The sequence below is a fragment of the Scleropages formosus genome, chromosome 11, assembly GCF_900964775.1.
Source record: "Scleropages formosus chromosome 11, fSclFor1.1, whole genome shotgun sequence".
Classification (NCBI taxonomy): domain Eukaryota; kingdom Metazoa; phylum Chordata; class Actinopteri; order Osteoglossiformes; family Osteoglossidae; genus Scleropages; species Scleropages formosus.
In genome coordinates, this window is record NC_041816.1 from 4,732,907 (window position 1) to 4,755,354 (window position 22,448).

Consider the following 22,448-nt stretch of genomic DNA (forward strand, 5'->3'; position numbering starts at 1 on the left):
ATACATGTAAATAAAAAAAACCCGATAATAGATATACGCAGTTAAAATCAATGAACTTGGCAACTTCGTGGCTGGAGAAATTCGTATCAAGGTTCGTGTATTCAACTTCACACCAAAAACAACAGCTCTTATTGATTCAATTCACACATTATTTATTATCTCACATTATTTATCATCTTTAAATGTGGCTTTGTAACATATATTTTAACTTGCTACTGCTGTTAGTGTTAGAGATGCAGATTTGCAAATTAGTGCTGCTGCGTTTTAGCCAGATAAAATGAGAAAAGTGATAAAAACCCACCTGCTTCTGCAGCATCTATAAAAAGTGTCGTGTCGCTATGACTTTATAAATCGATTGTACTATAAATTATTTTCATTTCAGAAATAATCCATAATTGTAAGTTACCGCCACTTTCCGACACCTTTCCCTCCCGAATTCCCAGCGAGAATCTCCGACCGGAGCTTGCGCTAGAGCACGCCTCCTAAAGTGTGATTGGAGGTCCGCCTACTTGAATATTAAGTAAGACAATCAACCGCAGCGTCTCATTGGTTGCAGGTCACGAAGGGGCGGTGCCCAGCGGACCGCGGAGGGCCGGCCAGTTTAAGCTCAGCGCTGCCTGGCGATGGAAAGCGGAGGCGCGCGGCAGAGCTCCGCAAAGTTACACTCCCGATTGAAGAGCGAGCGGTGCTGCGCGCTGGCCGGCTGATCGTGGCATGCGTCGAGGCGAGCTCCGGATCTCTGCTCTCTGAAGGTCTGCATGGAGGGACGTCGGCATGGCGTGCACCAGGAGAACCAAAACTGTGGTGTCGACGTGCGTGATCCTGAGCGGCATGACCAACATCGCGTGCCTGCTCTACGTGGGCTGGGTCACTAACTACATCGCGAGCGTGTACATCCGCGTCCCCGAGGCCGCCCCCGACAAGAAGTTGGAGGAGGACAGCAAGGGGGAAACTTTGCGGATTATAGAGAGACTGGACCGACTGGAGAATGTGGTGAACCAGCACATACAAGGTACATGAGGCTTATGATGAGCCGTCTCTCTCTGTCTCTTCACAACATTCACTAGTCTAGTACAGACTATTCAGTTCAATCTATTTTTATAGAGAGCGCTCTTCTCACGCAGTGACAGAGCGCTTAACACAGCAAGAGAAACAAGCACACAAGAAACACAGAAGACAGTTGACTGCCGACTAATTCCTTTCACCGCGGCACATGCATTATTCCGTACATTCTCTGCCTTTCGCAATCTCTTATTTCTGGGGCCGTCTTAAAATTATTTATTTATTGATCCTTCATTCGCCTTGTGTGGTGCAATCGAGGCTTTTAATGCTACCGTGGCGGTTATTTTATTTCTGCTCATGGACCACCTTGTTGTGGCTTGTTGTGTTTCAGCGCTTTGATGTAGTAATCATGCGACTTGGCAATTAAGTAACATCTTTGTTGCTTTGCTCTGAAGGGATGCGAGCGCACCCCCGTCGACATGAAGAAACATTTCATACATAGGACACGTTTCTGTCATATTCTGTCATATGTGGCACAATGCAGCCGAGTGGAGGGGCTCTGGGTTCGCTGGCAGGTGTGTGAAGAAATGGCCAAAAACTTCCTTCTCCAAGTTCTTCTCGGTCCTTGAGGCTTCTCTCCTGTGCCCACCACCAGCCTCCTTGATTTACTCTGCACGAGTTGGCAGTTGTTATAACCTGTCTGAACCTGTGCAGAAACAGAATGTCAGTCCTGGAACGAAGAGTTTCTTCAGCAAGGTTTGGTCTGCAAGGATACATCCGGCAAATTGATTTGTGTTGTTACTGAAACTTTCCACTTTCCTATCGATATAATTCCAAGAGTCCATGGTTACCTGTGGAAGCTGTTTGTTGCTTGTATCTGCCTCCGTCAGGTTCTCGCTGTTCAAGCGGACCCCAGTTTTGTGGCAGAGGACACAACACGCTACTCCTGTCATAAGGAAGGGCTGTGAATCGGAAACGTGTTCGCTGGTGTTGCGGATACAGACCGCAACCTCCGATGACGCGGTGAGGCCCATCAGTAATTTTAGCAGCTGCCGAATTATATGAGCAAACATTCCTCATAGCAGTGCCACGTAATTCCACTTGGCACCTCCTGTCGTCTGCCTGATCCATCCCTGCGGCTCTGCTGTAGTGGGATCCAACTGCCCCCAACGGTTTCTGGGGAAGATTTGTGTCGGCTTGCGTTTCCCAAGGATCGAGCATGACTTGGGATGAATTCGTGAGGTGGTGTCACTCTACAAATGCACATATTCACAAACGAATGGGCACAGCCAGGCCTGTGCTCCGGAGAAACAGGCTCAAGTATGAGCCCTTAACCATCAGACAGATTTTCCTTGGTTTTCCTGTACTAGGCACCCATAATCTGCCGTTGGGCTTGTATGCCAACGTTAACTGATGACAATCAGCTCCAGGTGTCGCGATTTTTTCATTTCAGCGTTTTCAGTTCTGGCTCCGATGTCGTGGAGTGGCGTCCTTCTCTCACTCAGAACTGCTGAATCTCTCTCTACATTCAAGAAGGGTCCCAAAACTTACCTCTTCTTGACTCATTTCTCCCCCGATCTCCTGTGTGCTTCATAAACGTTTGCTATATTATCTGTTTAATTAAAAAAAAAAAAAAACCCTATATGCAACTACTCGTGTAATGTATACTGGTTTATACTGTGGTTAGAGACAAATGGACTGCACTCAAGAGTCATGTATCTGAGTCCAGATCTCTCCTTCTGTTGGTGTAATGCACTGTTTTTTACTATTCTCTGAGATTTGCATCACTTTGGAGAAAAGCGATTGCCTGCTAGCTGGATAAATATAAATGTAATGATTAAATTAAGTGCCCTCTTCTGATTTTTTTTTTTTTGGGCTTTCAAAGAAGTCTAGCTCTGTGTCAGAGTTTCCGGAAAAAAAGATCGATCTGAGGACTCCTTCGAGAGCTGTGCTGTTTGTCCTCACCGTTGCCTTTGCTATCACCTAACTTCACGCGTCAATGCCTTTTGTGGTACTTATGCTTACAAAAGATGCTGATATCTGATCGTCACTCGTGCTGCATTAAAACAGCATCTTGTTCACTTATCAGAGATCTCCACATACTTGTAACCGCCATGGATTTTGAGATATCTTTGGGATTCCGGACCTTTCATTATTGTAATACTTTTAAATGCCTTCCTACGTTTTTATTGTATAAGTCTGCAGTGTCATTAGCTGATTTTGAACGTAAGCTGCCTGGTGGGATCGTTCTGGCACTGGGAGGTGTGAGATCAGCGGTTGCACACTGGCAAGAATTCGGTTATAATGCAGGGGAGAGCTGGGCAGAGAAGTAGTGGGAAAAGATAAGTGTATAAATCCACATAATGAGCAGGAAAAAGTAACAAGGACAGTAGGGGGAGTAGTAGTTAGGGCTGCCGCTTTGCAGTCAAAGGACCCACGTTTGAATCCCTGCTCCTGTTGTAGTTCCCTTGATCAAGGTACCCTGAACTGATCCAGTAGAAATTACCCAGCTGTATGAATGGGTAAACAATTGTAAGAAGCTTAGTATACAAACCTTACGTTGTATGGTGCTTTCAAGTGTCTGAATAAATAAATAATAAGGGTGAAATGGACTCGGTGAGCCAAGTACTATGGATCAGTGAAAGTTAAAATACTCAGCTGTACCACTGCAGTGGCTCAGTGCTTGTAGTCTTGGGCTTTTTCCATTTAATACAGTGATATTAAATTCCATACCTGGACAGGTAGCAATTATCTGTTCATATCATGCAAAGGAAAGCATAATATACCGTGTCTTGCCTTGTATAAATATATATTCCTGTGGCATAAACATGTGCCTTCACTTCTTCCCCCTTTGGGGCACGCTGGGAAGCCCGTTAAGATGCATTCTGTTCTCCAGTGTTTGTTTCGACTTCCCTGGAGTCCGGCATTGTCATTATGTGTTTGCTTTGGGAAGGTTTTCCCTGTAGTACAGTAATAGGACATTGTTTCCCAGGTTGGGAGTGTGTTGAGTTGCTGGTTCTTGTTCCTGGTGTTTAAATTGGAAAGAATAAAGGGGGGAGGGGGTGGACTGTTTTGCTTATATCATTTTAAAGGGAGTGCTTGAGAACTTTGCGTAGCTCAGTATGGATTTGCTGCCTTTTACTTTTGGTGGGGTTCTTTACCCTTGGGTCCAGTCGCTGTGAGCACGCACACACACGCGCACACACACCTTCCCTCTGTCTCCTGCTCCAGTTTGCTGCTCTGTGCTGTAAAAATAAGCCGCGTGTCCTTGCTGACCTGGTGATACTTGGCCTGTCCATTTGGTGCTCCACCCAGGCACGGGCAGAAACCCCTGCGTTCATCTCACTAAATTTCACTGGTTGACTGCCTGGCGGGGGGCCAGAGGTACAGGGGAATAAGAGGACGGGGTTGACCAGCATTAAGTCAGTGCGAAATGAAAATGTTAATTTAGACAGAATTATTGGATGGCTTTAATTAAATCAAGCTGCTGAATCAATGGAAAGGCTCTCCGGGCTGCGATGAGTGCTCAGCGCTGATGGGAGGACCACGGAGGCCGATGGGTGATGTCCAGGAGGAGCCCGCTCAAGGATGGTGCCGAGGTGCGGCGTTATTAATGTTTACTCGTGGTGAAATCGCCTCCGAGACTCACAACAGGCTTGAAAAGGATCGCCGAAGGGCTCGGCGTTGACGTCTCGATGCACGCTGCGTCTCTTCGCTTTGCTGCAGCAGTTGGAGAGAACTCGTTCAGGCGAGGCCTGTGTGAAGGTACTTCCAGCGTTTGACCGTTGTGCCGGACAGCGGCGCTGCCCAGTCCTCTTCCTGGGGGTCCCATGCGGAGTCCAGCTTCGGCTCGAAGCGCTCGACTGAACAAATTATTTTCTTGAATGTACAAGCGTGGGCGACCATTTTTTGAGCAGGAGACCAGACTAAGAAACCTGGAAGACCTGCAGCAACAGCAGAATTTTTGAACCCATGTCGGTGCTGTGCTTCCCCGCGGTGACGGCCCATTAACTTTCTTTTGTCTTCTGCTGTTTACACACTGCATCTAATTTGCCATTTAATTGAAATGCACTCAAAACATCTGGATATTCTATTTGTTTCAAAATGAGTGTGTTTATGGCAAAGGGTTTTCAGACTACTGCTTCTTCTTGTCAGTCCAGGCAGCTGAGCACCGAGTTCAGTAAAATCCCACCCAGAAACAACCAGCGCTGAATAAATGGGCGGCATGATGGCACAGCGAGTAGCGCTGCTGTCTCACAGCACCTGGGTGGTGCGAGACGGCGTGGGTTCGATCCCTACATGGTCTGTGTGGAGTTTGTATGTTCTCCCCGTGTCTGTGTGGGTTTCCTCCGGATGCTCTGGTTTCCTCCCACACTCCAAAGACGTGCTGTTCAGGTTCCCCCGTAGTGTGCGTTCCGCTGATGTATGGATGAGTGACCCAGTGTAAGTATTGTATCTAGCAGTGTAAGTCACCGCGGCGAATAAGGTGTGTGCGCTGATAACACTGCATAGTGTTAATTGGAAGTCACTTTGGAGAAAAGCGTCTGCTAAATACATAAATATATGCAAATGTATTTCTTAGAAAGGGGCTCTTTGCCTTTTTCTTTGTCATTGTGGTTGATGTAAAGGTCTGGTAAGGTAAATCAGGACATGTAACTACTTAAAAAAAGCTGCATTTAGTGCCTGCCATTTGAAGCACAGAACGGTAAGCCACGTTTAGTCTGCAGAAGAAATGCACTTTTCCTAAGTGCCCATGTAGTTTTATCGCTCCCAGTCGAAAATAATGCAAATGTAAGACCTTGCGGGGGGAGAAGGAAGACAGTGATCGGAGATGGACAGATGTCCCTGCGAATTTTGACAGGGAGAGCACGGAAATGTCATGTACTGCAATAAAGCTTGTCACGGCTTGTCACTGTTCACGGGAACACAATGCGAGGCTTCTGGGTGCCGGGGCCTGTTTGCACCGCCAATCGCTGTCGCTTCTCGCGTGGAGCGATAGCGGCGGCAGATTGTCGTCCCATTGCACGATGTTGCACCAGAACAAGAGAAAACAATTTGCATGAGTTTCCTCCAGATTGCTGCAGCTCGCATTGCCTGTCGATGGGAGCGGCGGACGTGCGGACAGCCCCTCCTCCCCCTCCTCACAAAGCTCCCTCATAATTAAATTAATCCAGCCGCCGTGCCGTATAGGCGCAACGAGCGTCTGCGCGTTCCGATAAGAAAACGCCGCATAATGGCATTCGGAGGCACCGCACTTGCAGTCACGCTGGGTTCACAATTTCCATGCTCGCGGACCAGCATGCATTGCACTTAGCGTTGATGGCTCGCAGCGGAGGGGCTCGTTCTGATTGGCTGCCTTTTGAAACTTTTTCTGGGCATTCACCTTGTTAACTCTGCGTTCTGTTGTCGTGTTTTTCCTCCGGAGGTGGTTTGCCAGTTTTTTTTTTTTAATTTTAAGAATGATTTAAAGGGGCAGCAGGTGGCATAACGGTTAGCGCTGCCGTGTTGCGTTCAAAGGGGCTGGGTTTGAATACCTGCCCTTGCTGTAGTGTCCTTGATCAAGGCCCTTATCCTAAGTTGGTGTGCTAAAAATGATCCAGCTGTATGATTGGGTAAATTTTGAATGGGAACCTGCAGATACCATAATGGTTAGATCCACTGTCTCTGGACTGGAGACGACTTAGAGCCGCAACTCTAGAGCCGTCATGTTGGGACTAAAGGACCTAGATTTGAATCCTGCCTCCTGCTGTAGTAACCCTTGAGCAAGGTTCTTACCCTAAATTACTCCAGTAAAAATCACCCTGTTGTATAAGTGAGCTGCTTTTGAGAGACATATCAGCTGAATGAATAAATGTGAATTTAATGCAAATCATTGTTAGTAGATTAGGGTACAAACCTCACATCATAAGCTGATTTGTTGCACCGCTTTCTCCGGAGGAACGACATTTCGTTCCACTGTATCCAAGCTATATAGAGGAATGGCAATAAAATGGCAATAAAAACATCTTGAACTTGATTTGGAGAGAAGCATTATATAAAATGAATAAATGTAAATGTTTTCACTTGTGCCTCCCTCCAAAAAAAAAAAAAAGTTGTTACATCAGGGGCCACCGTCCATTTTCGGCCAAGAGCCACGATCATTACCCTGAACCGGTCCAAACGCCACACGTGTAAAAATCATGGTAAGTGACATCATGAAATCTTAAATGTCTAAATTGAAAAATGTTATTGTATTGTATTTTAGTTGTGATGTGTGTTCAAGTTCATGTCTAACTTCAACTGCGTTATCATGTGTTTCAGTAGAATTTGTAGTGTTTATTAATAGTTTTCTTTTAATTTATAGTTTCTGGGCCACACATTGGACACCTCTGCATTCCCCGGTCTCTTTTTCATAGGATTCGATCCAGTTATTCCAAAGTGCTTGAAAGCGTTCTGAGCCCAGGTGTTTTCTTCAGTGTACGGCCGGGCGTATTCCCTACAGGTGTAACGTAACCTCATCAATCGGCATTCGCAGCACCAGAATGCAGATACCCTGTCTGCTGCCAAAGGTCGGCCTGTTGGGTCTGAATGGGGAGAAAAAACGGTTTCATCATCTCGGTCGCTCTTCGAGGCTCCCTCCAATCTGAAGTGGGCGCGCTGTGAGATCGAGATGGCAATGAGGAGCAGATTTGCTCAGAATCCATTAAAAGCCGAGGGCTGGTGCTTGTGGTCGATGGGGCTGCTTTATTACATTATCTCTGAGGAGGTCGGCTTGGGTTCTGCCGCGTGCTCCGAGCCACCCCTAGTGCTCGGGAGAGCCCTCGGCGGCCTTCTCTGCTGTTTCCGCCGCCTGCTGCCGACTGACCCAGCTGACTTACGGCCGTATCGTGGGGGGAGGGTTATCTGGTGTCATTCAGTTAGGTTTCCACAGCAGTGCTGATGGAGACTGTTCGTTAGCCCCCCCTCCCATATTACAAGGCAGATGTATTTTTAGGGCTCAGCTTATTTCAGACATGCCTTACAAAAGGATCATAATTGAGTTGGTTTCACACACACCAGGCTCTTGGAGAGCTGACCTTGATGTTTAAACTGACCTTTGGGGGAAGGGGTGGAGCGTGGAAGAATCATAAGTGTTTCGTTACGTTACCAAGGAATATGCCGATGCATTTTTTTTAAATTTGTTTTTGTAGTCATGACACTAACTTATGCTGTATTCAGTAAAGAGTTGAGAAATATGTGAAATATTTAGCCCCTGCACTGTTTTTTTTGTGTCTAGAATTGACATGTCTGGTCTTTACTCTTTTTTCCTCTGTCAGGAACCGACACCAGGCCAGCAGGTGGTGAAGTGGTTAGAGCTGTTGTTCTAGGGTCAAAGGTTCTAGGTTCACTTCCCATTCTCACTGTAGTACATTTGATCAAGGCGCTTACCGTGAATTGATACAGTAAAAATGACCTTGTTTTATGAATGGGTAAATCGTAAGTAGCTTGGCGTACAAACCAAACATTGTAAGTTGCTTTAATGATGTCAGATAAATAAATAACAGTGAATACTACATTTGAGATCGTCTCCACTCCCATTGGGGCCTTGTCAGGTCCTGAAAACTCCCCTGCTATGCTTGCTTTCTTCGACACTCCCAAGGAACGCGCACTAACACGTCTAATGTCTTCGTGTGCACAGCTTGCTGTGGTCAGCGCCTCTTGGGCGTGCCGTTCTTGGCTCAGATACCGCCGGGGCAATGTGTTTGCTGTGACTGGCATTTCATCGTGCGGGGGAACCCATGTCCCTTGTGGGCTCCAGATCAATATCGTGAGCCTCCACTGCCCACACCCGGCCCATGCGTGAAATGATTACCGTTTCTGAGACTATGTCTCCAATAAACAGGATTGGCGAGACTGCCGTTGGAACAGCTCAGAGGACCCGTCACGGCCCGCTGCACTACATTTGCTCTACAAACACTCCACGTGGCCTTTTCGACGCTGCGACGAGCACTAAAACAGCCTATCTTTGCAGCATTTTACGCCCAGCAACCAGCGGTCCCCGCAAACGCTTCCACAGCGTGGCGTGGGCTGAAGAGCAGCAAATGCCAAAATAATACATCTCGAGGCAAACGTGAATAATGGCTTGTTTCTGATGAGGCTGTTGGTTACTACTGGGTGGAGAAGTACAGGAGCAGGAGGAGGATGGCAGCTGGTCCGTTTCCTCTCTGGCCGTCTTTGGGGAGAGAGACACTGCGTCGGGCATATGGTACTCCTCTGGTCGGGTCCATCCTCGCAGCCTTCACAGGAACGCTTTTCTTAATATAGATCAGAAATGTTGGAGACTATAGCATCTTAATCATTGTTGACCAAGCTAGTGTGTGATAGTGGGAGTGTAGGAATCTCCCATTGTATCCTCAGGATGCCACACACACACTCACTGAGTTCACTCCCTCTGCTGTGCTCAGTTTTAGGTGCTAACTTACAATTTTTTTTCCTTGCCATACATTATCCCCTATTGCTCTGGTAAAAATACCCTGCTGAATAAATGGGCCAGACACTGTATGACTTTGCATGAAAGTGCCTTCTAAGCAACAGATTAATAACATTTCTTCAATATAAATGTGGGAAAATGTCCAATTTAGACAAGTTGAATAGCAGGTTCACTACTAAAGCGCTGTGGTTCAGATTCCCATTGAACATTTTGACTTTTATGTGTCTGGATTTTATATATGTGAAATATGAGTGTGTTGTTATTTTCTTCGCCCTGGGTAGAAAATAAGGTGGATGTTGTAATGCAAATGCTTGAAGGACCGATAAGAGGTTCCAAGAAGCAGGATTATTACAGAGAACTAAGTGGTTTTGTTTTTTTTTTTAAAAAAAAAAAAAAAAAATGGGTGGAATGATCATGTGACCTCTTTCACTCAGAAACCATGAACAAATGATATTTTCGTTTCACATTACATTAGTGCGTTCCTGGGCCATTTCAAACTGAGTTTCTCACCAGCTGCCTTATATACCAGCCCTATTAGTGAGATTTGAGACAGCTTGTCTTCATTAACATACAAATAGCATGGGGCAGGTCCCACAGAGCTGTACATCAACTGCTGCCCTCCCCATCACTATGGTTCCAGCCTCCACCAGCACACGTATAAGATAAATCCAGGCAGACATAGCGGAAACATCTGGGAGAAGCTGCTATTACAATGAACAGTTGTCCTGTCTGAATTGTCCGTTGAAATTAAGGATATGGAGCGGCAATAACTGCATTACCAACATTCTCCTGTAATACCAGACCATCCAAATAGATTTCTCCTCCTCATTTCTCTTTCTCATTCTTGTGAAACTGACATTTATTTCCTGTACAGTAATGATTCTTTCAGTTCTTTCAAGTAATGATATGCAATTTATCTGGCCTAAATTGCCCCAGTTATTGGACATCTGTTAAATGATGTGAGTAAAGTATAGAGAAGGGTTGGTAATTGCCTCAAGGTCAGGAAAAGCTCCGTTTGCAGCAGCCAACTTATATGTATGTCTTGTGAGTTATGTCCTCACTATTGTTAATCCCATTTTCTCCCTTAAAATGTAGAGTTTTTTTTTAAACGAAACTCCTACCGAAGGGAGCCAGAATGAGGTGTCGGTGTCATTAGTCGTCCCTTATTATGAGTGATGATGCTTCATCTCTACTGGCAATTTTGGCCTAGCCCCTTTTCTGTTTGACAAGTGGAATTTATAGAGGCCAAGTGCGCGGGTCGATTCTGGAGACGCAGCACAATTGTTTCTCGTATCTGGGAATTCAGATTTCATTTGTAGTAGGACGCACACGACTAGGACACTTGCATCAATAGCTTTGTGCAACATGTGTGTCTATGTGTGTCGCAGAAGTTCTCTTGAAGTATCTGTAGCACGGCCTCAGCCAGACCCCTTCGCTCGTCTACTTCTGCTCGCTTGGTGGTCCCGCGCACGAAAGGTAAAGCACGGAGGTTCTCGATTTTGGCTCCGTTGTGGTGGAATGATCTTCCCCTCTTGCTCAGAACTGCGGAGAAACTGTCTACATTCAAGAAGGGTCTGAAAACTCACCTTTTCCAGTCCCATTTCGCCCAAGATCTCTCCAGTTCATGTACGGTGTAAATGTTCATGCACCGTAACTTCATGAGCACACACACACACACACACACATTTTCAGAACCGCTTGTCCCTTACGGGGTCACGGGGAACCGGAGCCTACCCGGCAACACAGGGCGTAAGGCCGGAGGGGAAGGGGACACACCCAGGACGGGACGCCAGTCCGTCGCAAGGCACCCCAAGCGGGACTTGAACCCCAGACCCACCGGAGAGCATCACCAGATAAAGCCTTTAATCAGCCACTACTCCAGCATTGTATTTGCTTGCTTGTGTATCTTCTAATATTAAAAAAAAAAAAAAAAAAAATTGGTTGGAGGGTATCGGGATTTGTCTATCCTGTGTTTTATGCACCTACTCGAACGATGAACCTTGGTGCAGCAAGTGGTAGGTAACAAAGTAGGTTTGCTTGAGACTTTCATGTCTGCAGCTACGTCTCCTTCTCTCAATGCAATGCATAAATTACACTTTTGCTGAGATGTACGTCGCTTTGGACAAAAACGTCTGCTAAATGAATAAATGTAAATGTAGTGGGTTGGATGGGCTAGATTTCAAAGGAAGAAGCCAGGTAGCATTTCCAGAAATGAGAACAAAAGACATTTGATTTGAATCAAGAGTTTCTTCAGAGTTTCTCAATGTGGTTGAACACTGATGGTTGCAGGGTACTGTCGATACAGTGGAAGGTTGCTGAAGGTAGTTGACATAAACAGGCAGCCTTATATAATCCCCAGTTACGTAAGTCCCTAAAGACTTGTATAATTCAGATATGGGATCAGCCTAAATTGTATATTGGCGAGAAACTGCCCCCCTAATGCAAAAAGGATGAGAAAAATGGGTATTCCAGAGTGGTAAAATGACAATAGGTCGGACCGCCAGCGTCTGGCTTGGTTATTAAGAATGATTCAGAAATTAAACTGGCTGTCACCTTGGCCCGTTTATGAGCGAAGTGTCACAGTCCCATAATTAAGACATGCTCTGATTTTTAATTTAATCCTGACCTGCTGTAAATGAATTTCTTTTCAGATTACAAACCTGATTATATTTTCTAGCCCACAGATGAGAGGAGGTTGGCCTGGAATATTTAACTTTGTATCCTCAGATAGAAAATGCTTTTTTTCAAATTTTCTACTTATTAAGAAATCACTAATGAGTCCATCTGAAATACAATACCAAGAGCAGGGTTCCAGTGGGTTTGAACATATGGGAGGAGCGAATAATTGACGGCAGTAGCAGACAGAGCTGTAGGAGGCAGATGGGGGTGGCAGATAGTGCTTCAGTCCCAGAAGAAGCCCCACTGTTGTATCCCTGAGAGAGGCACTTAACCCGAACACCCAGAAGTAAGGCTGCGTAACATTGGAAGTCTTTCTGAATTAATGTGTTGGATAATAAACAATGGACTTCCCAAAAATGGATGGCTTTTACTAAAACATAACCTGAAAGGAAATGTATTTGGAGGTCTTAATCTTCACATAATGCATCAAGTTCGGGAAACGTGGGGTTTCATCGGCTTCGTTTTAATAAGCTGCCGACTGCTGGGGGAACTCATTAATTCTGAGGAGGGCTTGATTGCAGTAAAATATAAAATAAAATGTTAAAGCCAGGATTTAGAAGGTAACAGGATTACTTTGGCCTTTTGTGGCTTTCGGGAACAAAAGTGTCCTGCTTTCTAAGAAGTGGATTTACTCATTTGACTTTGAAATTTTGTTGTGACAGGGCCATAAGAGGAGTTTTTTTTTTTTATTTTTCTTTTTATGAGATACATGAATTTTACACTTTAAAAGCTGTCCCCCCCAATAACAATTCAAATTTATTTCTCCATACTACACTTACTGCTTGATAAAATGGTTTTGAGATAGTAGTTCTGCATATTTCCAACCTGTGCTATTAAGATAATGGATATTAGCTTTAACTGTGATGTGTCCTGTGGTTTGTATTTCAAATCACTGTATTTGCTTTCTTTTGATCGAGGTGAAGCAACGGCAAGTGAATTTGACAACGTAATTGAATCACTATCTGTAGTGGAGACAAACTAATCATGTGAGTGGAAAAACTGAATAATAAATCGAACTCTATTGTGGTCTTGCATTTTGCAAAGAGCAAGCCATTAAGACTTTATCATTAGCACTCACTGTGGATTTTCAAAATATTAATTAATCTTGGTCAATATTCCTTAATTATTTTGGCACCCTAAAATAATTACTTGAACAAATAACGAATTATCATAAAATGAGTGAAATTTGCATGAGCTTTTATTTGATATGTTTTTAAATGGCAAAATTACTTTTTTTTCATCCCTGAGCACCATCTTTGGGATGTGTGAAACCAGAGCGCGCTTTAAAAGCCCAATTCAAATACTGGGGAGGATGCAGATTTGTGACTGAACCCCTGATCTATCCTTATTCCAGAAATAGACCGTTATAAAGAGCTAAACTAATGTGAGGTAGTCCCACTCTCTCTCTCATGCGGGCGGGCGTGCGCGCACACACACACACACACACACACACACACACACACACACACACACACACACACACACACACACACACACACACACACATTTTCTGAGCCGCTCGTCCCATACGGGGTCGCGGGGAACCGGAGCCTACCCGGCAACACAGGGCGTAAGGCCGGAGGGGGAGGGGACACACCCAGGACGGGATGCCAGTCCAACGCAAGGCACCCCAAGTGGGACTCGAACCCCAGACCCACTGGAGAGCAGGACCCTGGTCCAACCCACTGTGCCACCGCACCCCCCACACATACACACACACACATATATATAATATTATATAATGGGCATTAAACATGTATGAGACTTAAAGATCAGTATCTTATTAATGGCTTAATCAAACCTATAATTTTAATTCCTACCTTTCTTGATGCTGGGGAAGAGGGTTTGTAACTCTGAAAGTGTACATTGTTCACTGTAGAAGGTAATTATACAAAACATCCCCTGTCAGTTCTCGACATGCAGTAAAACTGATGCTCGTTGAGGGTTCCTGTGGGTCTTACTGTAGCTCCTTTTGTTTGTGCGAGATGATGCTTCCCAAAAAAACGGAAGTTTGTGTCGAGTTATGTAGCCGTCGCCCATGTGCCTCTTTCTCGCTCTTGCTCGTTGTTGTCACTGACTTTATGGGAATTTGGAGGATTGTTAAAGGATGTACATTTCTAAAAGCACTAACCTCTGGCCCTCATCTACATATCTGCCAAAAAATCAGCTGCGCACTAGGTTTATAATGACATTATTTCCATCAAACAGAATCAAATACAGGAGGCGCGGTGGCGCAGGAGGTTTGGCCAGGTCCTGCTCTTTGGTGGGTCTGGGGTTCGAGTCCTGCTTCGGGTGCCTTATGACAGATCGGCGTCCTGTCCTGGGTGTGCCCCCTCCCCCTCCAGCCTTATGCCCTGTGTTAGGATCCGACTCGCAACCACCCCACTTTGGATAAGCGGTTTCAGACATCGTGTGTGTGTGTGTGTGTGAGTGAGAGAATCACAAATACCGTTTGTTTTAAATATTCTTTAAGATGCTTTGTAAAAAGCTGCAGATGTTGAGCTGAAAATATATGCATGAAAATTGTTTAAAACTGCCTTGTACCTTTTTTCTTTTTTTTAAAAAAAAAAAAAAAAAAAAAAAAAAATCCCTCAAGGCTAGTGCAACACACAATTTATCCTTGATTTAGAAGAGTGTTAGTAGAGGTTATTTCTATGCATTGTAAAGTTCGGCAGTTTCTGTACAGCTGCCAAACCTCAGCTCTGCTATTCCAGCTTGCGTGGATTAAATTTTAAAACTGATTCATGACCTTAATCTCTCCTGAAGTGAAACACAGAATTGAATTGAGAAACTGTGTTTTTTGGGGGCGAACTTGCATGATGCTTTTAGGCAAATGGGTGGCTGTTTGCTGCACAGCAAATTATGTGATGTGTTGCTTGACGGCGTGGCGCCATTTGATGCATCAGTCAGTCTCGCACTCCGAGAAACCCAGAAATCATAGGTGAGCAGCATGAACGGGAAGAGCTCAAGAGTAATGATGCTGCCTTTACTTGACTCTTGTTAAGAGCTGGTGAATGAGATGGTTTGGACTGCAGGGTGGATAGCGTTGGGTCGGCTGGAGCTCTCCGGCTGTTTGTCTCCACCTGAATCTTTTCTGCAAAGTGACTTACAGTGTTGGGTTTTTACATAAGCTGCTTTATTTACTCATTCGCACATTCAGACTTACACCGATTCAGCCATTTATACCGTTCGGTTATTTTTACTGTGTGAATTCAGTCTAAGTACCGTCGTCATCAAGGGTACTACAGCGGGAGGAGGAATTAAAACCCAGGTCTGTCATGTGAAAGGCAACAATTCTAACCACTATGCCACCTGTTGTAGACTGGAAAATGGGTAAAGCCCAAATCTATCTGCCCTTGAAAACGGCAAAACAAAAGCATTTTTGTGAGAAGGGAGTCTATATTTTGCATGTCTCTTAGGTCCTTTATTCAATTCAAAATATTTATTGGCATATTCCCTGGCACAGCAAAGTTTCTCTCACAGCAGGCTAACAGTCCTTTGGTTATTCATGTGCTTGTATCTGAAGGTAGATTCTGGTTTTGCAGTTAAGACCTCACTAGCAGACTTGAGCGAGGATAAGTCAATAGATGTGGCATATTCCTATTTGGCTTCATGCTTAATTTCCATCTGCTTTCATCCCTGGCCAAGCGGTGGAGATCCTCCCACTCCCTCGACCCTCTTGCTACTTGCCTCCCAGGGGCGATAATTATGGGCCTCTCAGCTGATGGTCCCAAACATCCCCCTCTGCTACCACCCCTATCATCACTCCAAAGACACTCCTCATCCAGCTTGCACCTCCAAACCCTTCACCTATGCTTGTAGCCCAACCTCCGCTCCTGGACGGCCTCCTCACACTGCGTTATCCTGGCATCGAAAGCCAAAGGTCACTCCTTTAGTTGCGTGCAATGCCGAAGCTCAAGTGTGCGTGCCTCTTGAGATACCACTTACGTAGATTCCACTGGTAAAGGTCAGTGCTTGGTCAGTGTTTACTTTGCTGTAGAAACATTTGCCCAGCTAATCGCTGCACAGGCTGTTGCACCCTCAGAATGCCATATGCTTGTCTAGCTCTTGTATCCTCTGCAATGATTTTTGCTCATCTCAGCTACTTCTACTGCTGCTGCCGGCATTAATAAGAACCAGAAAGCATCTTGTACGTGAAGCAATGGTTCTAGACACTCTAGGTTGAGAGCCAGCAAAGGGTCTTGACAAGTTAAAGTGAATCTGCAAATGAGTGTTGGCACAGCTGGGACAGTAGTTGTTAGAGCTAATGCCTCTGCAGTCTGAGGTCGCAGGTTTGAATCCCACATCCTGCTGTCATACCCTTGAGCAACATACTTACTCTAAACTGCTCCACTAAAAGTGAACCAACTGTATGAAGTGGTAAATCGCTATAAGTCATTTATCGTTCTAAGTTTCTTTAGAGAAAGGTGTCAGCTGAGAAAAAAAAGTCATTGCCCTCAAGTTATGAAATATGTGACTCATGATGACCTCGACTTCATGGCTGCTGTCTCAATTAACCTTGTTATATTCCTTTTAAGTGCTGACATTTGCTTTTAACATCTAGTGGTGACCGATGCATCTGCTGTATGATCAAACTGGCCGGCTATTGTGCCGCAAGGCACCAATAACACTTATTGTTTGGCTCTCCGTCAGTATTTCGGTGCCGAGCGATGATTGCATTTTGTTTACAAAACTTTTCATTTGTGATTCCCTTCAAGATACTTTTTTATTGAAAATGGCTAACAAATGAAAAATTCAGTGTCCATTATTCATTAATGAATACCTTAGTTTTAGCCACAGTATTCCTAAATATTTACCCATGTCGTATTTTATAATTACTGTATTTATGTGACTATTCCGTATTGGTATTTTAGTGTATGAAATTAGTGGCGTAATGCTCGTTCATGTTAATTGTTCGCTCATGCGTAAGAGGATTTTTCCACTCGCAGCAAAGTCAACTTGCAAAGGGTTTGAGAATTAAACCCATTTGGTAGCAGGAGAGCCACTTGTACTTGGGGATTTTTTTTATAAGTGTGGTTTTCCTTTACATACCTCACATATACCAAAGGCCAGTAACATTCCCTTGCTTAAAAAACAAAAAAAAACTGGCATTAATCTTAGACTGTATTCTGTTCCCATTGATGCTCTTTGTCTGTGTCTGTTGTCAATGGGGTAAAGAAGATGCCTTCAGGCATCAGAAAGTCCACATATTATTTGCACTTTGAGTCTCTTTAGTAATGCTAGAGATCTGATCTGAAAGGTGGGGCAGGTTACCTTCAAGAAAGAGATTTTATGAAAGTTCTTTCTCTCACTGCACTCATGACTATTGTTTCCAAGCAGTCATTATAGCTACTCTTCCCCAATATGTAATTTTTCCTAATCCCTTTCTATGATATTTACGTCATGCACGCAGTGGTGCCAGACAATATGTTCCAACAGAAAAGTTGAGAGTTAAAGGGCAGAATAGGCACATATAAATGTGACTGGTTATTGGTACACGGAGTGAACAGCGGGATTTTGAACACACAGCTCTTCAGAGTATCATACAACAAATTCTTTCATCTGTCTCAGCTTCACAAGGTTGTAATACACAAACATTGCAAAAGTGATATGTGGTTAATGTTTTTACAACAGATTTTTCTGTTGCAAAATGCAAAAGCCATGATATGAAAGGCCTGCCACACCTGAAGAGGTTTGTTTTCTCCTTAATTTAATTCCACAGTAATTTAGTAACACGATATTCCATTGAATAAAAAGATTTAAATTGGTTGTCAGTGCAAGAAGATACCATTTGGTATAATCGGTGCATCGCAAACGGAACCTCTCCAGATTTTTCCACAGAAAAACATTTTGCTGCAATAATGTTCAGACCTTTCAGCAAGGAGTGGCAGCACAAGTTGGCTTACAAGGAATCCCAAAGGAGGAAGGAATCCCAAAAATCTCAAGGAATGTGTTTGATTCCTTTGCCAGGTACCTTTCTGTCCGTCCCCTCCTGGATTAGTTAGAGCTTTCAAATAGTTATAGGTTTACTATTAATTTGATTTTATAGATATTTAAGGCAACTTGCACTGATTACATGTTTGCTGTACCGGTGCTATATTTTACTAACTCATATTAAATGAGGAGATTTTAGTGCCCTGCATAGAAACTCACTCAGCGGTACATCTACTGTACATTTGTGTGTTCGTATTTGGCAAATCACAATTTAGGCCTTTATTGCCAAAATGACAGTTTTCTATATAGGAGGAATGAGACGGAGACTCATTAAGGCAGTTTACTACTTGTCTCTATCTGGGGCTTTCTTAAATGATTATGTTGTGAATCATGTAGAGATCTCTTACTGCAGTCCTGGTACATCATTTAATGTTATGCAGATGTGCGTTATGTAGAGCAGATGGTCATTATAATATTCAAAACAATCAGTTCCATATATTTAAAAAAGGTCTCTTAATCAGCTACATTTTGGCATGCAGAAGGTATCGTTTGTGGCCTTGGGCTGGGAGAGCCCTATAAACTGTGTCTGTGTGTTGACACTTCAACAGTTGACTTTGAGGAAGCCTGAGCACTTGCCAAGGATGCATTGGTAGTATGGGCATAATTAAACATAGCATATAATAACTGGCCTTGTTCATTTTTATGGTGGGCAGAAAGAAATTGTATGAGTCAGAATCCACTTTGGATTGAACAGACTGCTGAGAGCATTTACAATGTATTTTTGGAAAAAAGAAAAGGGAAAAAAGTGGTTTTCTGGCTGTCCATCTCTTGTAATTGTGCGTTGGCAGCTATTAAACCTCCTTTAAATCAGCGTTGCCTTTTCACACTTGGCTGCTTTTGCTGGCTCTTATAAACACTGCGGTCACTTATGTGTCTTATTTGTGCAGTTGTGTTTTCTGTATTTATATTTTTACAGCAGTTTTTTTTTTTCTGCTGCTGTAGGCCTTGTGCTGAATGTGATGTCTGAGAATTCTGAAACATGTTCTGCCTTTCCTCCCGAAGATTTTTTTTTTTTTTTTTTCCCATATGTAAAGTTTTAATCATGTTCTATATGTATTTGTTTCTCTAGTTGTGCTGCAAAGCCTACGCAGCTCACACCTTGCGATGTACTGTGCTTCTCAATAACATGATGATGGAGAGAAATTGTACAAGGTGTGCGGAAAAAGGGTATTGATTTCTTCGGTGTTCTTCCGCAGGGTGTTCGGTCCTAATGGGCTCCACAGAGTGAATAGACATATTAAGGCTTTAGAAAGATAGGACTAATTTGAAGGACCACCCAGATGGGAAAAGGGCAGATACCGCAGCTGAAAGGTTGATCTTTCCCTGGGGAGGTGGTGCATCGGAACTAGCGGGTTCGGAGACGAGGGCTGATTCCGAAACGGCTAAGAAGCTGTTTGGAAAGAGCACGGATGTGCCAAACCAGGACATGACATCTTGCAGCCTGCTCTCTTCTCAGGGTTCCGACTCAATTCCCAATCAGGGTAACCTGGCAGGAGATGGGTCATTAGCCATGCAGAATCCCGACCCAGAGCAGAAGTGCATGGGAAGGCATCCTCATCGAAAGTGGATTCTGATTGTGCGTTATCGCCGCCGATGGGTTATATCTCCAGTCCTCATTAGCATTATCGCATGACGAACAGAGTATCTTCATGGATTCAGCTCAGGATTTAGCTTCATCTCTGAATTTTCTGTGATTTCGAGGTGCAGTTTTGCATCAAAGCCTGACTTGTATCAGGAATGTGAACATTTGCGTGAAGTGAACAAACTGCTGCAGATTTTAAGTTTGCAGACTGGAATGCACTTCCTCAACTTTGAGTCCACAGTAATGCCTTAATCTCATTTTCTAGTCCAGACCAGATCTGCGGACAATGAATGCACATGGTTAAAGCTGCGACCTTTTTCTTGTATTATCTTTAAGTAGCACTTTAATGTTGCAAATTTTCTGTTGCTCATTTCAGATATCTGAAATTGAGTAGGGCTTATTTTTAGAACCCATGTGGAATTGCCATGCCAACCCAACCCTTGGATTGCCACCCACACGCTCTGGGCTGTGTTTCAGGAAGAGTGAAATCACAGGACTTTCATTGACACCTGCTGACATAATAACCACCTCCCGTACTGTAATAATCCAGATAGCAGATATTGCATTCTCTTTGAAGCGCTCCTTTCTGAATGTCTAGAATACGACATCCTGAGGTCTCTCATTAAAGGGGGTCAATCAAAAATTTTTTTCGTAGTGCTTATTGCAGTTATCTTAAATTCCTGACTAATCTTTGAGGAAGTGATAAGCTCTGCATGCTTAATGCAGAATTGATAAATTATTACTTTTCTGAGATTTTCTTTTCCTGCTGGAGCTTATTACGAGTGGGCTGTCATATTAGCATGGAGGTTTTTAATTGATTACACATTAGAGACATTAAAATGTCAAAATATATCAAGAACAAAACTACTGTTTTTTTATTTTTTTTATTTTTAGTTGATTGATGTCTTTGTCCAAAGTGTTTACAAGTATAATTTAATACAAAAAAGTGGTCTCAATGTGGCAATGTAAAAATCAGCAGGTGACGTTATTGGATAAGGTGGTGTATCTAACACAAAATAACCCTCGAAAAGCAATAAACAATGATTTAACAGTCCAGTGCATTTTTATATCATGCTTTTCTCAAGGAAATGGCACAGCGCATACAGTTCGCACATAGCAAGCAATAAAAGAGCAAAGAGAAAATAAACACAGAAGGCAGTTACTTATGTACTATTCCGAAATAAGCCATCTGGCAATTGAGAAGAGGGAAAATTGAACTCCCCAGCAGGAATTGGTAGAATAATAACCCTCTGGCAGTCCAACTTAGTAAAGTTAGTGAAATTTTAATAGCAACATTAATGTAATCTGAACCCATTCCAAAACGGCAGCAGTTAATGTGCAGTTAGCTGATGCTCCTAAACTGATGGACCACGGTTCGAATCCCAGTAGTACCCATGAGGAAGGTACTTACCTTGAATTGATATAGTAATAATTATCCATCTGTATTAATGGGTAAACTGTTGCAAGTAGCTTAACATTGTACTGCTTAGGAGAAACGTGTTGGCTGAATGAATAAATGTAAATGTGAGCGGCTTCGGATCCCCCTTCCTAGTGCCCCGCTCTGTTTCAGCAGAAGAGGCAGGACTGGGCGGAAGTGTGAGGAAGAAATGCTGGTATTGTCTGCAAGTGATGGCAAAAGGCTTCTGAGATATCCATTGTACAGGAAAGGTCCATCGAGCCTTGGCGAGCGAGTGAGTGTGACTCCGCATAAAGGCACGGGACACTTCCGTAGCTTGGAGATGTGATTATACCTTTCGGCGCACGGTGACAGGGGCCGCGATCCAGCAGACGAGTTGTTCTCTCTGGAGATGGAAACGCAGAGCGACGTCATTGAACAGCAACTCCGAGTGTGCGGAAAAGTACGTTTGGCCCAAGTGGCTCGTTTAATCGGGACCGAAGGCACGGGCACGGCCTCCATCCAAGGGCACATCTCAACCGTGATGCTTCTACTCAGATTGCTTCCACGCCAGTCATGGTGAGCGATGTGCCCTCTTCAGACAAAGGAAAACAAGCAAGGCTAAATTATTACTATTAATTATTAACTTGTCTCAGCTCGCTGCCCGGCGAATGAGAGGTTTATAAATCTCCTCCTACGCTGTTGAGTTTTTCGCTCCTTCAGTTATTTTTCCTCATTCAAACACAATGAGACCTGAAGAAATAGTTACAGTATTTTCATCAGAAAAGGTAAAAAATATGTAGAAATACCTCTTTTCCACCAGTGTCTGTCCATTCATCATTGATGAGTTCATTTACTGTTAGGTCATTAAATTAACCCTTGTGATGTGTTCTGGCAAATGGACTGTGAAAAAAGCCCCATTCAGGAGTTCTCACACACACACACACACACACACACACACACACACACAAGCGATTCGTACCATTTCAGGTACATGAGGTCCATGGACAATAAATTCCAAAAAAAGAAGTTGTTTACCATGTAATGTTGTGTTACATGTTTCTTCCTGTTTTATAATTATAATGGACCACCACATTTTGGACAGGAACACCAGAAATAGAAATCTGTCGCAAGCACAGAGGGTGAGGTGGCGCAGCGGGTTTGGTCGGTGCCCGCTGTATGGCGGATCCCGGGTTCGAGTCCTGCTTGGGGTACCTTGCGGTTATCTGGTGTCCTACCCTCAGCGTATCCCCTTCGTCCTTGCGCCTGGTGTTTTTGGGATAGGCTCCGGCTCACCGCGACCCTGCTTGGGACAAGTGGTTGTTGAAATCGTTTGGTGGTTTGTT

General features: G+C 44.0%; 1 protein-coding gene across 1 annotated transcript in view; it reads left to right on the forward strand.

Annotated features, from left to right (window-relative positions):
• The first annotated feature begins 630 nt into the window (after window positions 1-630).
• Window positions 631-22,448, forward strand: part of galnt18b (UDP-N-acetyl-alpha-D-galactosamine:polypeptide N-acetylgalactosaminyltransferase 18b) — a 94,776-nt gene continuing 72,958 nt past the window's right edge. Inside the window, exon 1 of the mRNA XM_018752378.1 lies at window positions 631-1,012. Coding sequence (XP_018607894.1) covers window positions 775-1,012 — 238 coding nt within the window. The 5' untranslated portion in view covers window positions 631-774. The remainder of the gene's footprint in view (window positions 1,013-22,448) is intronic.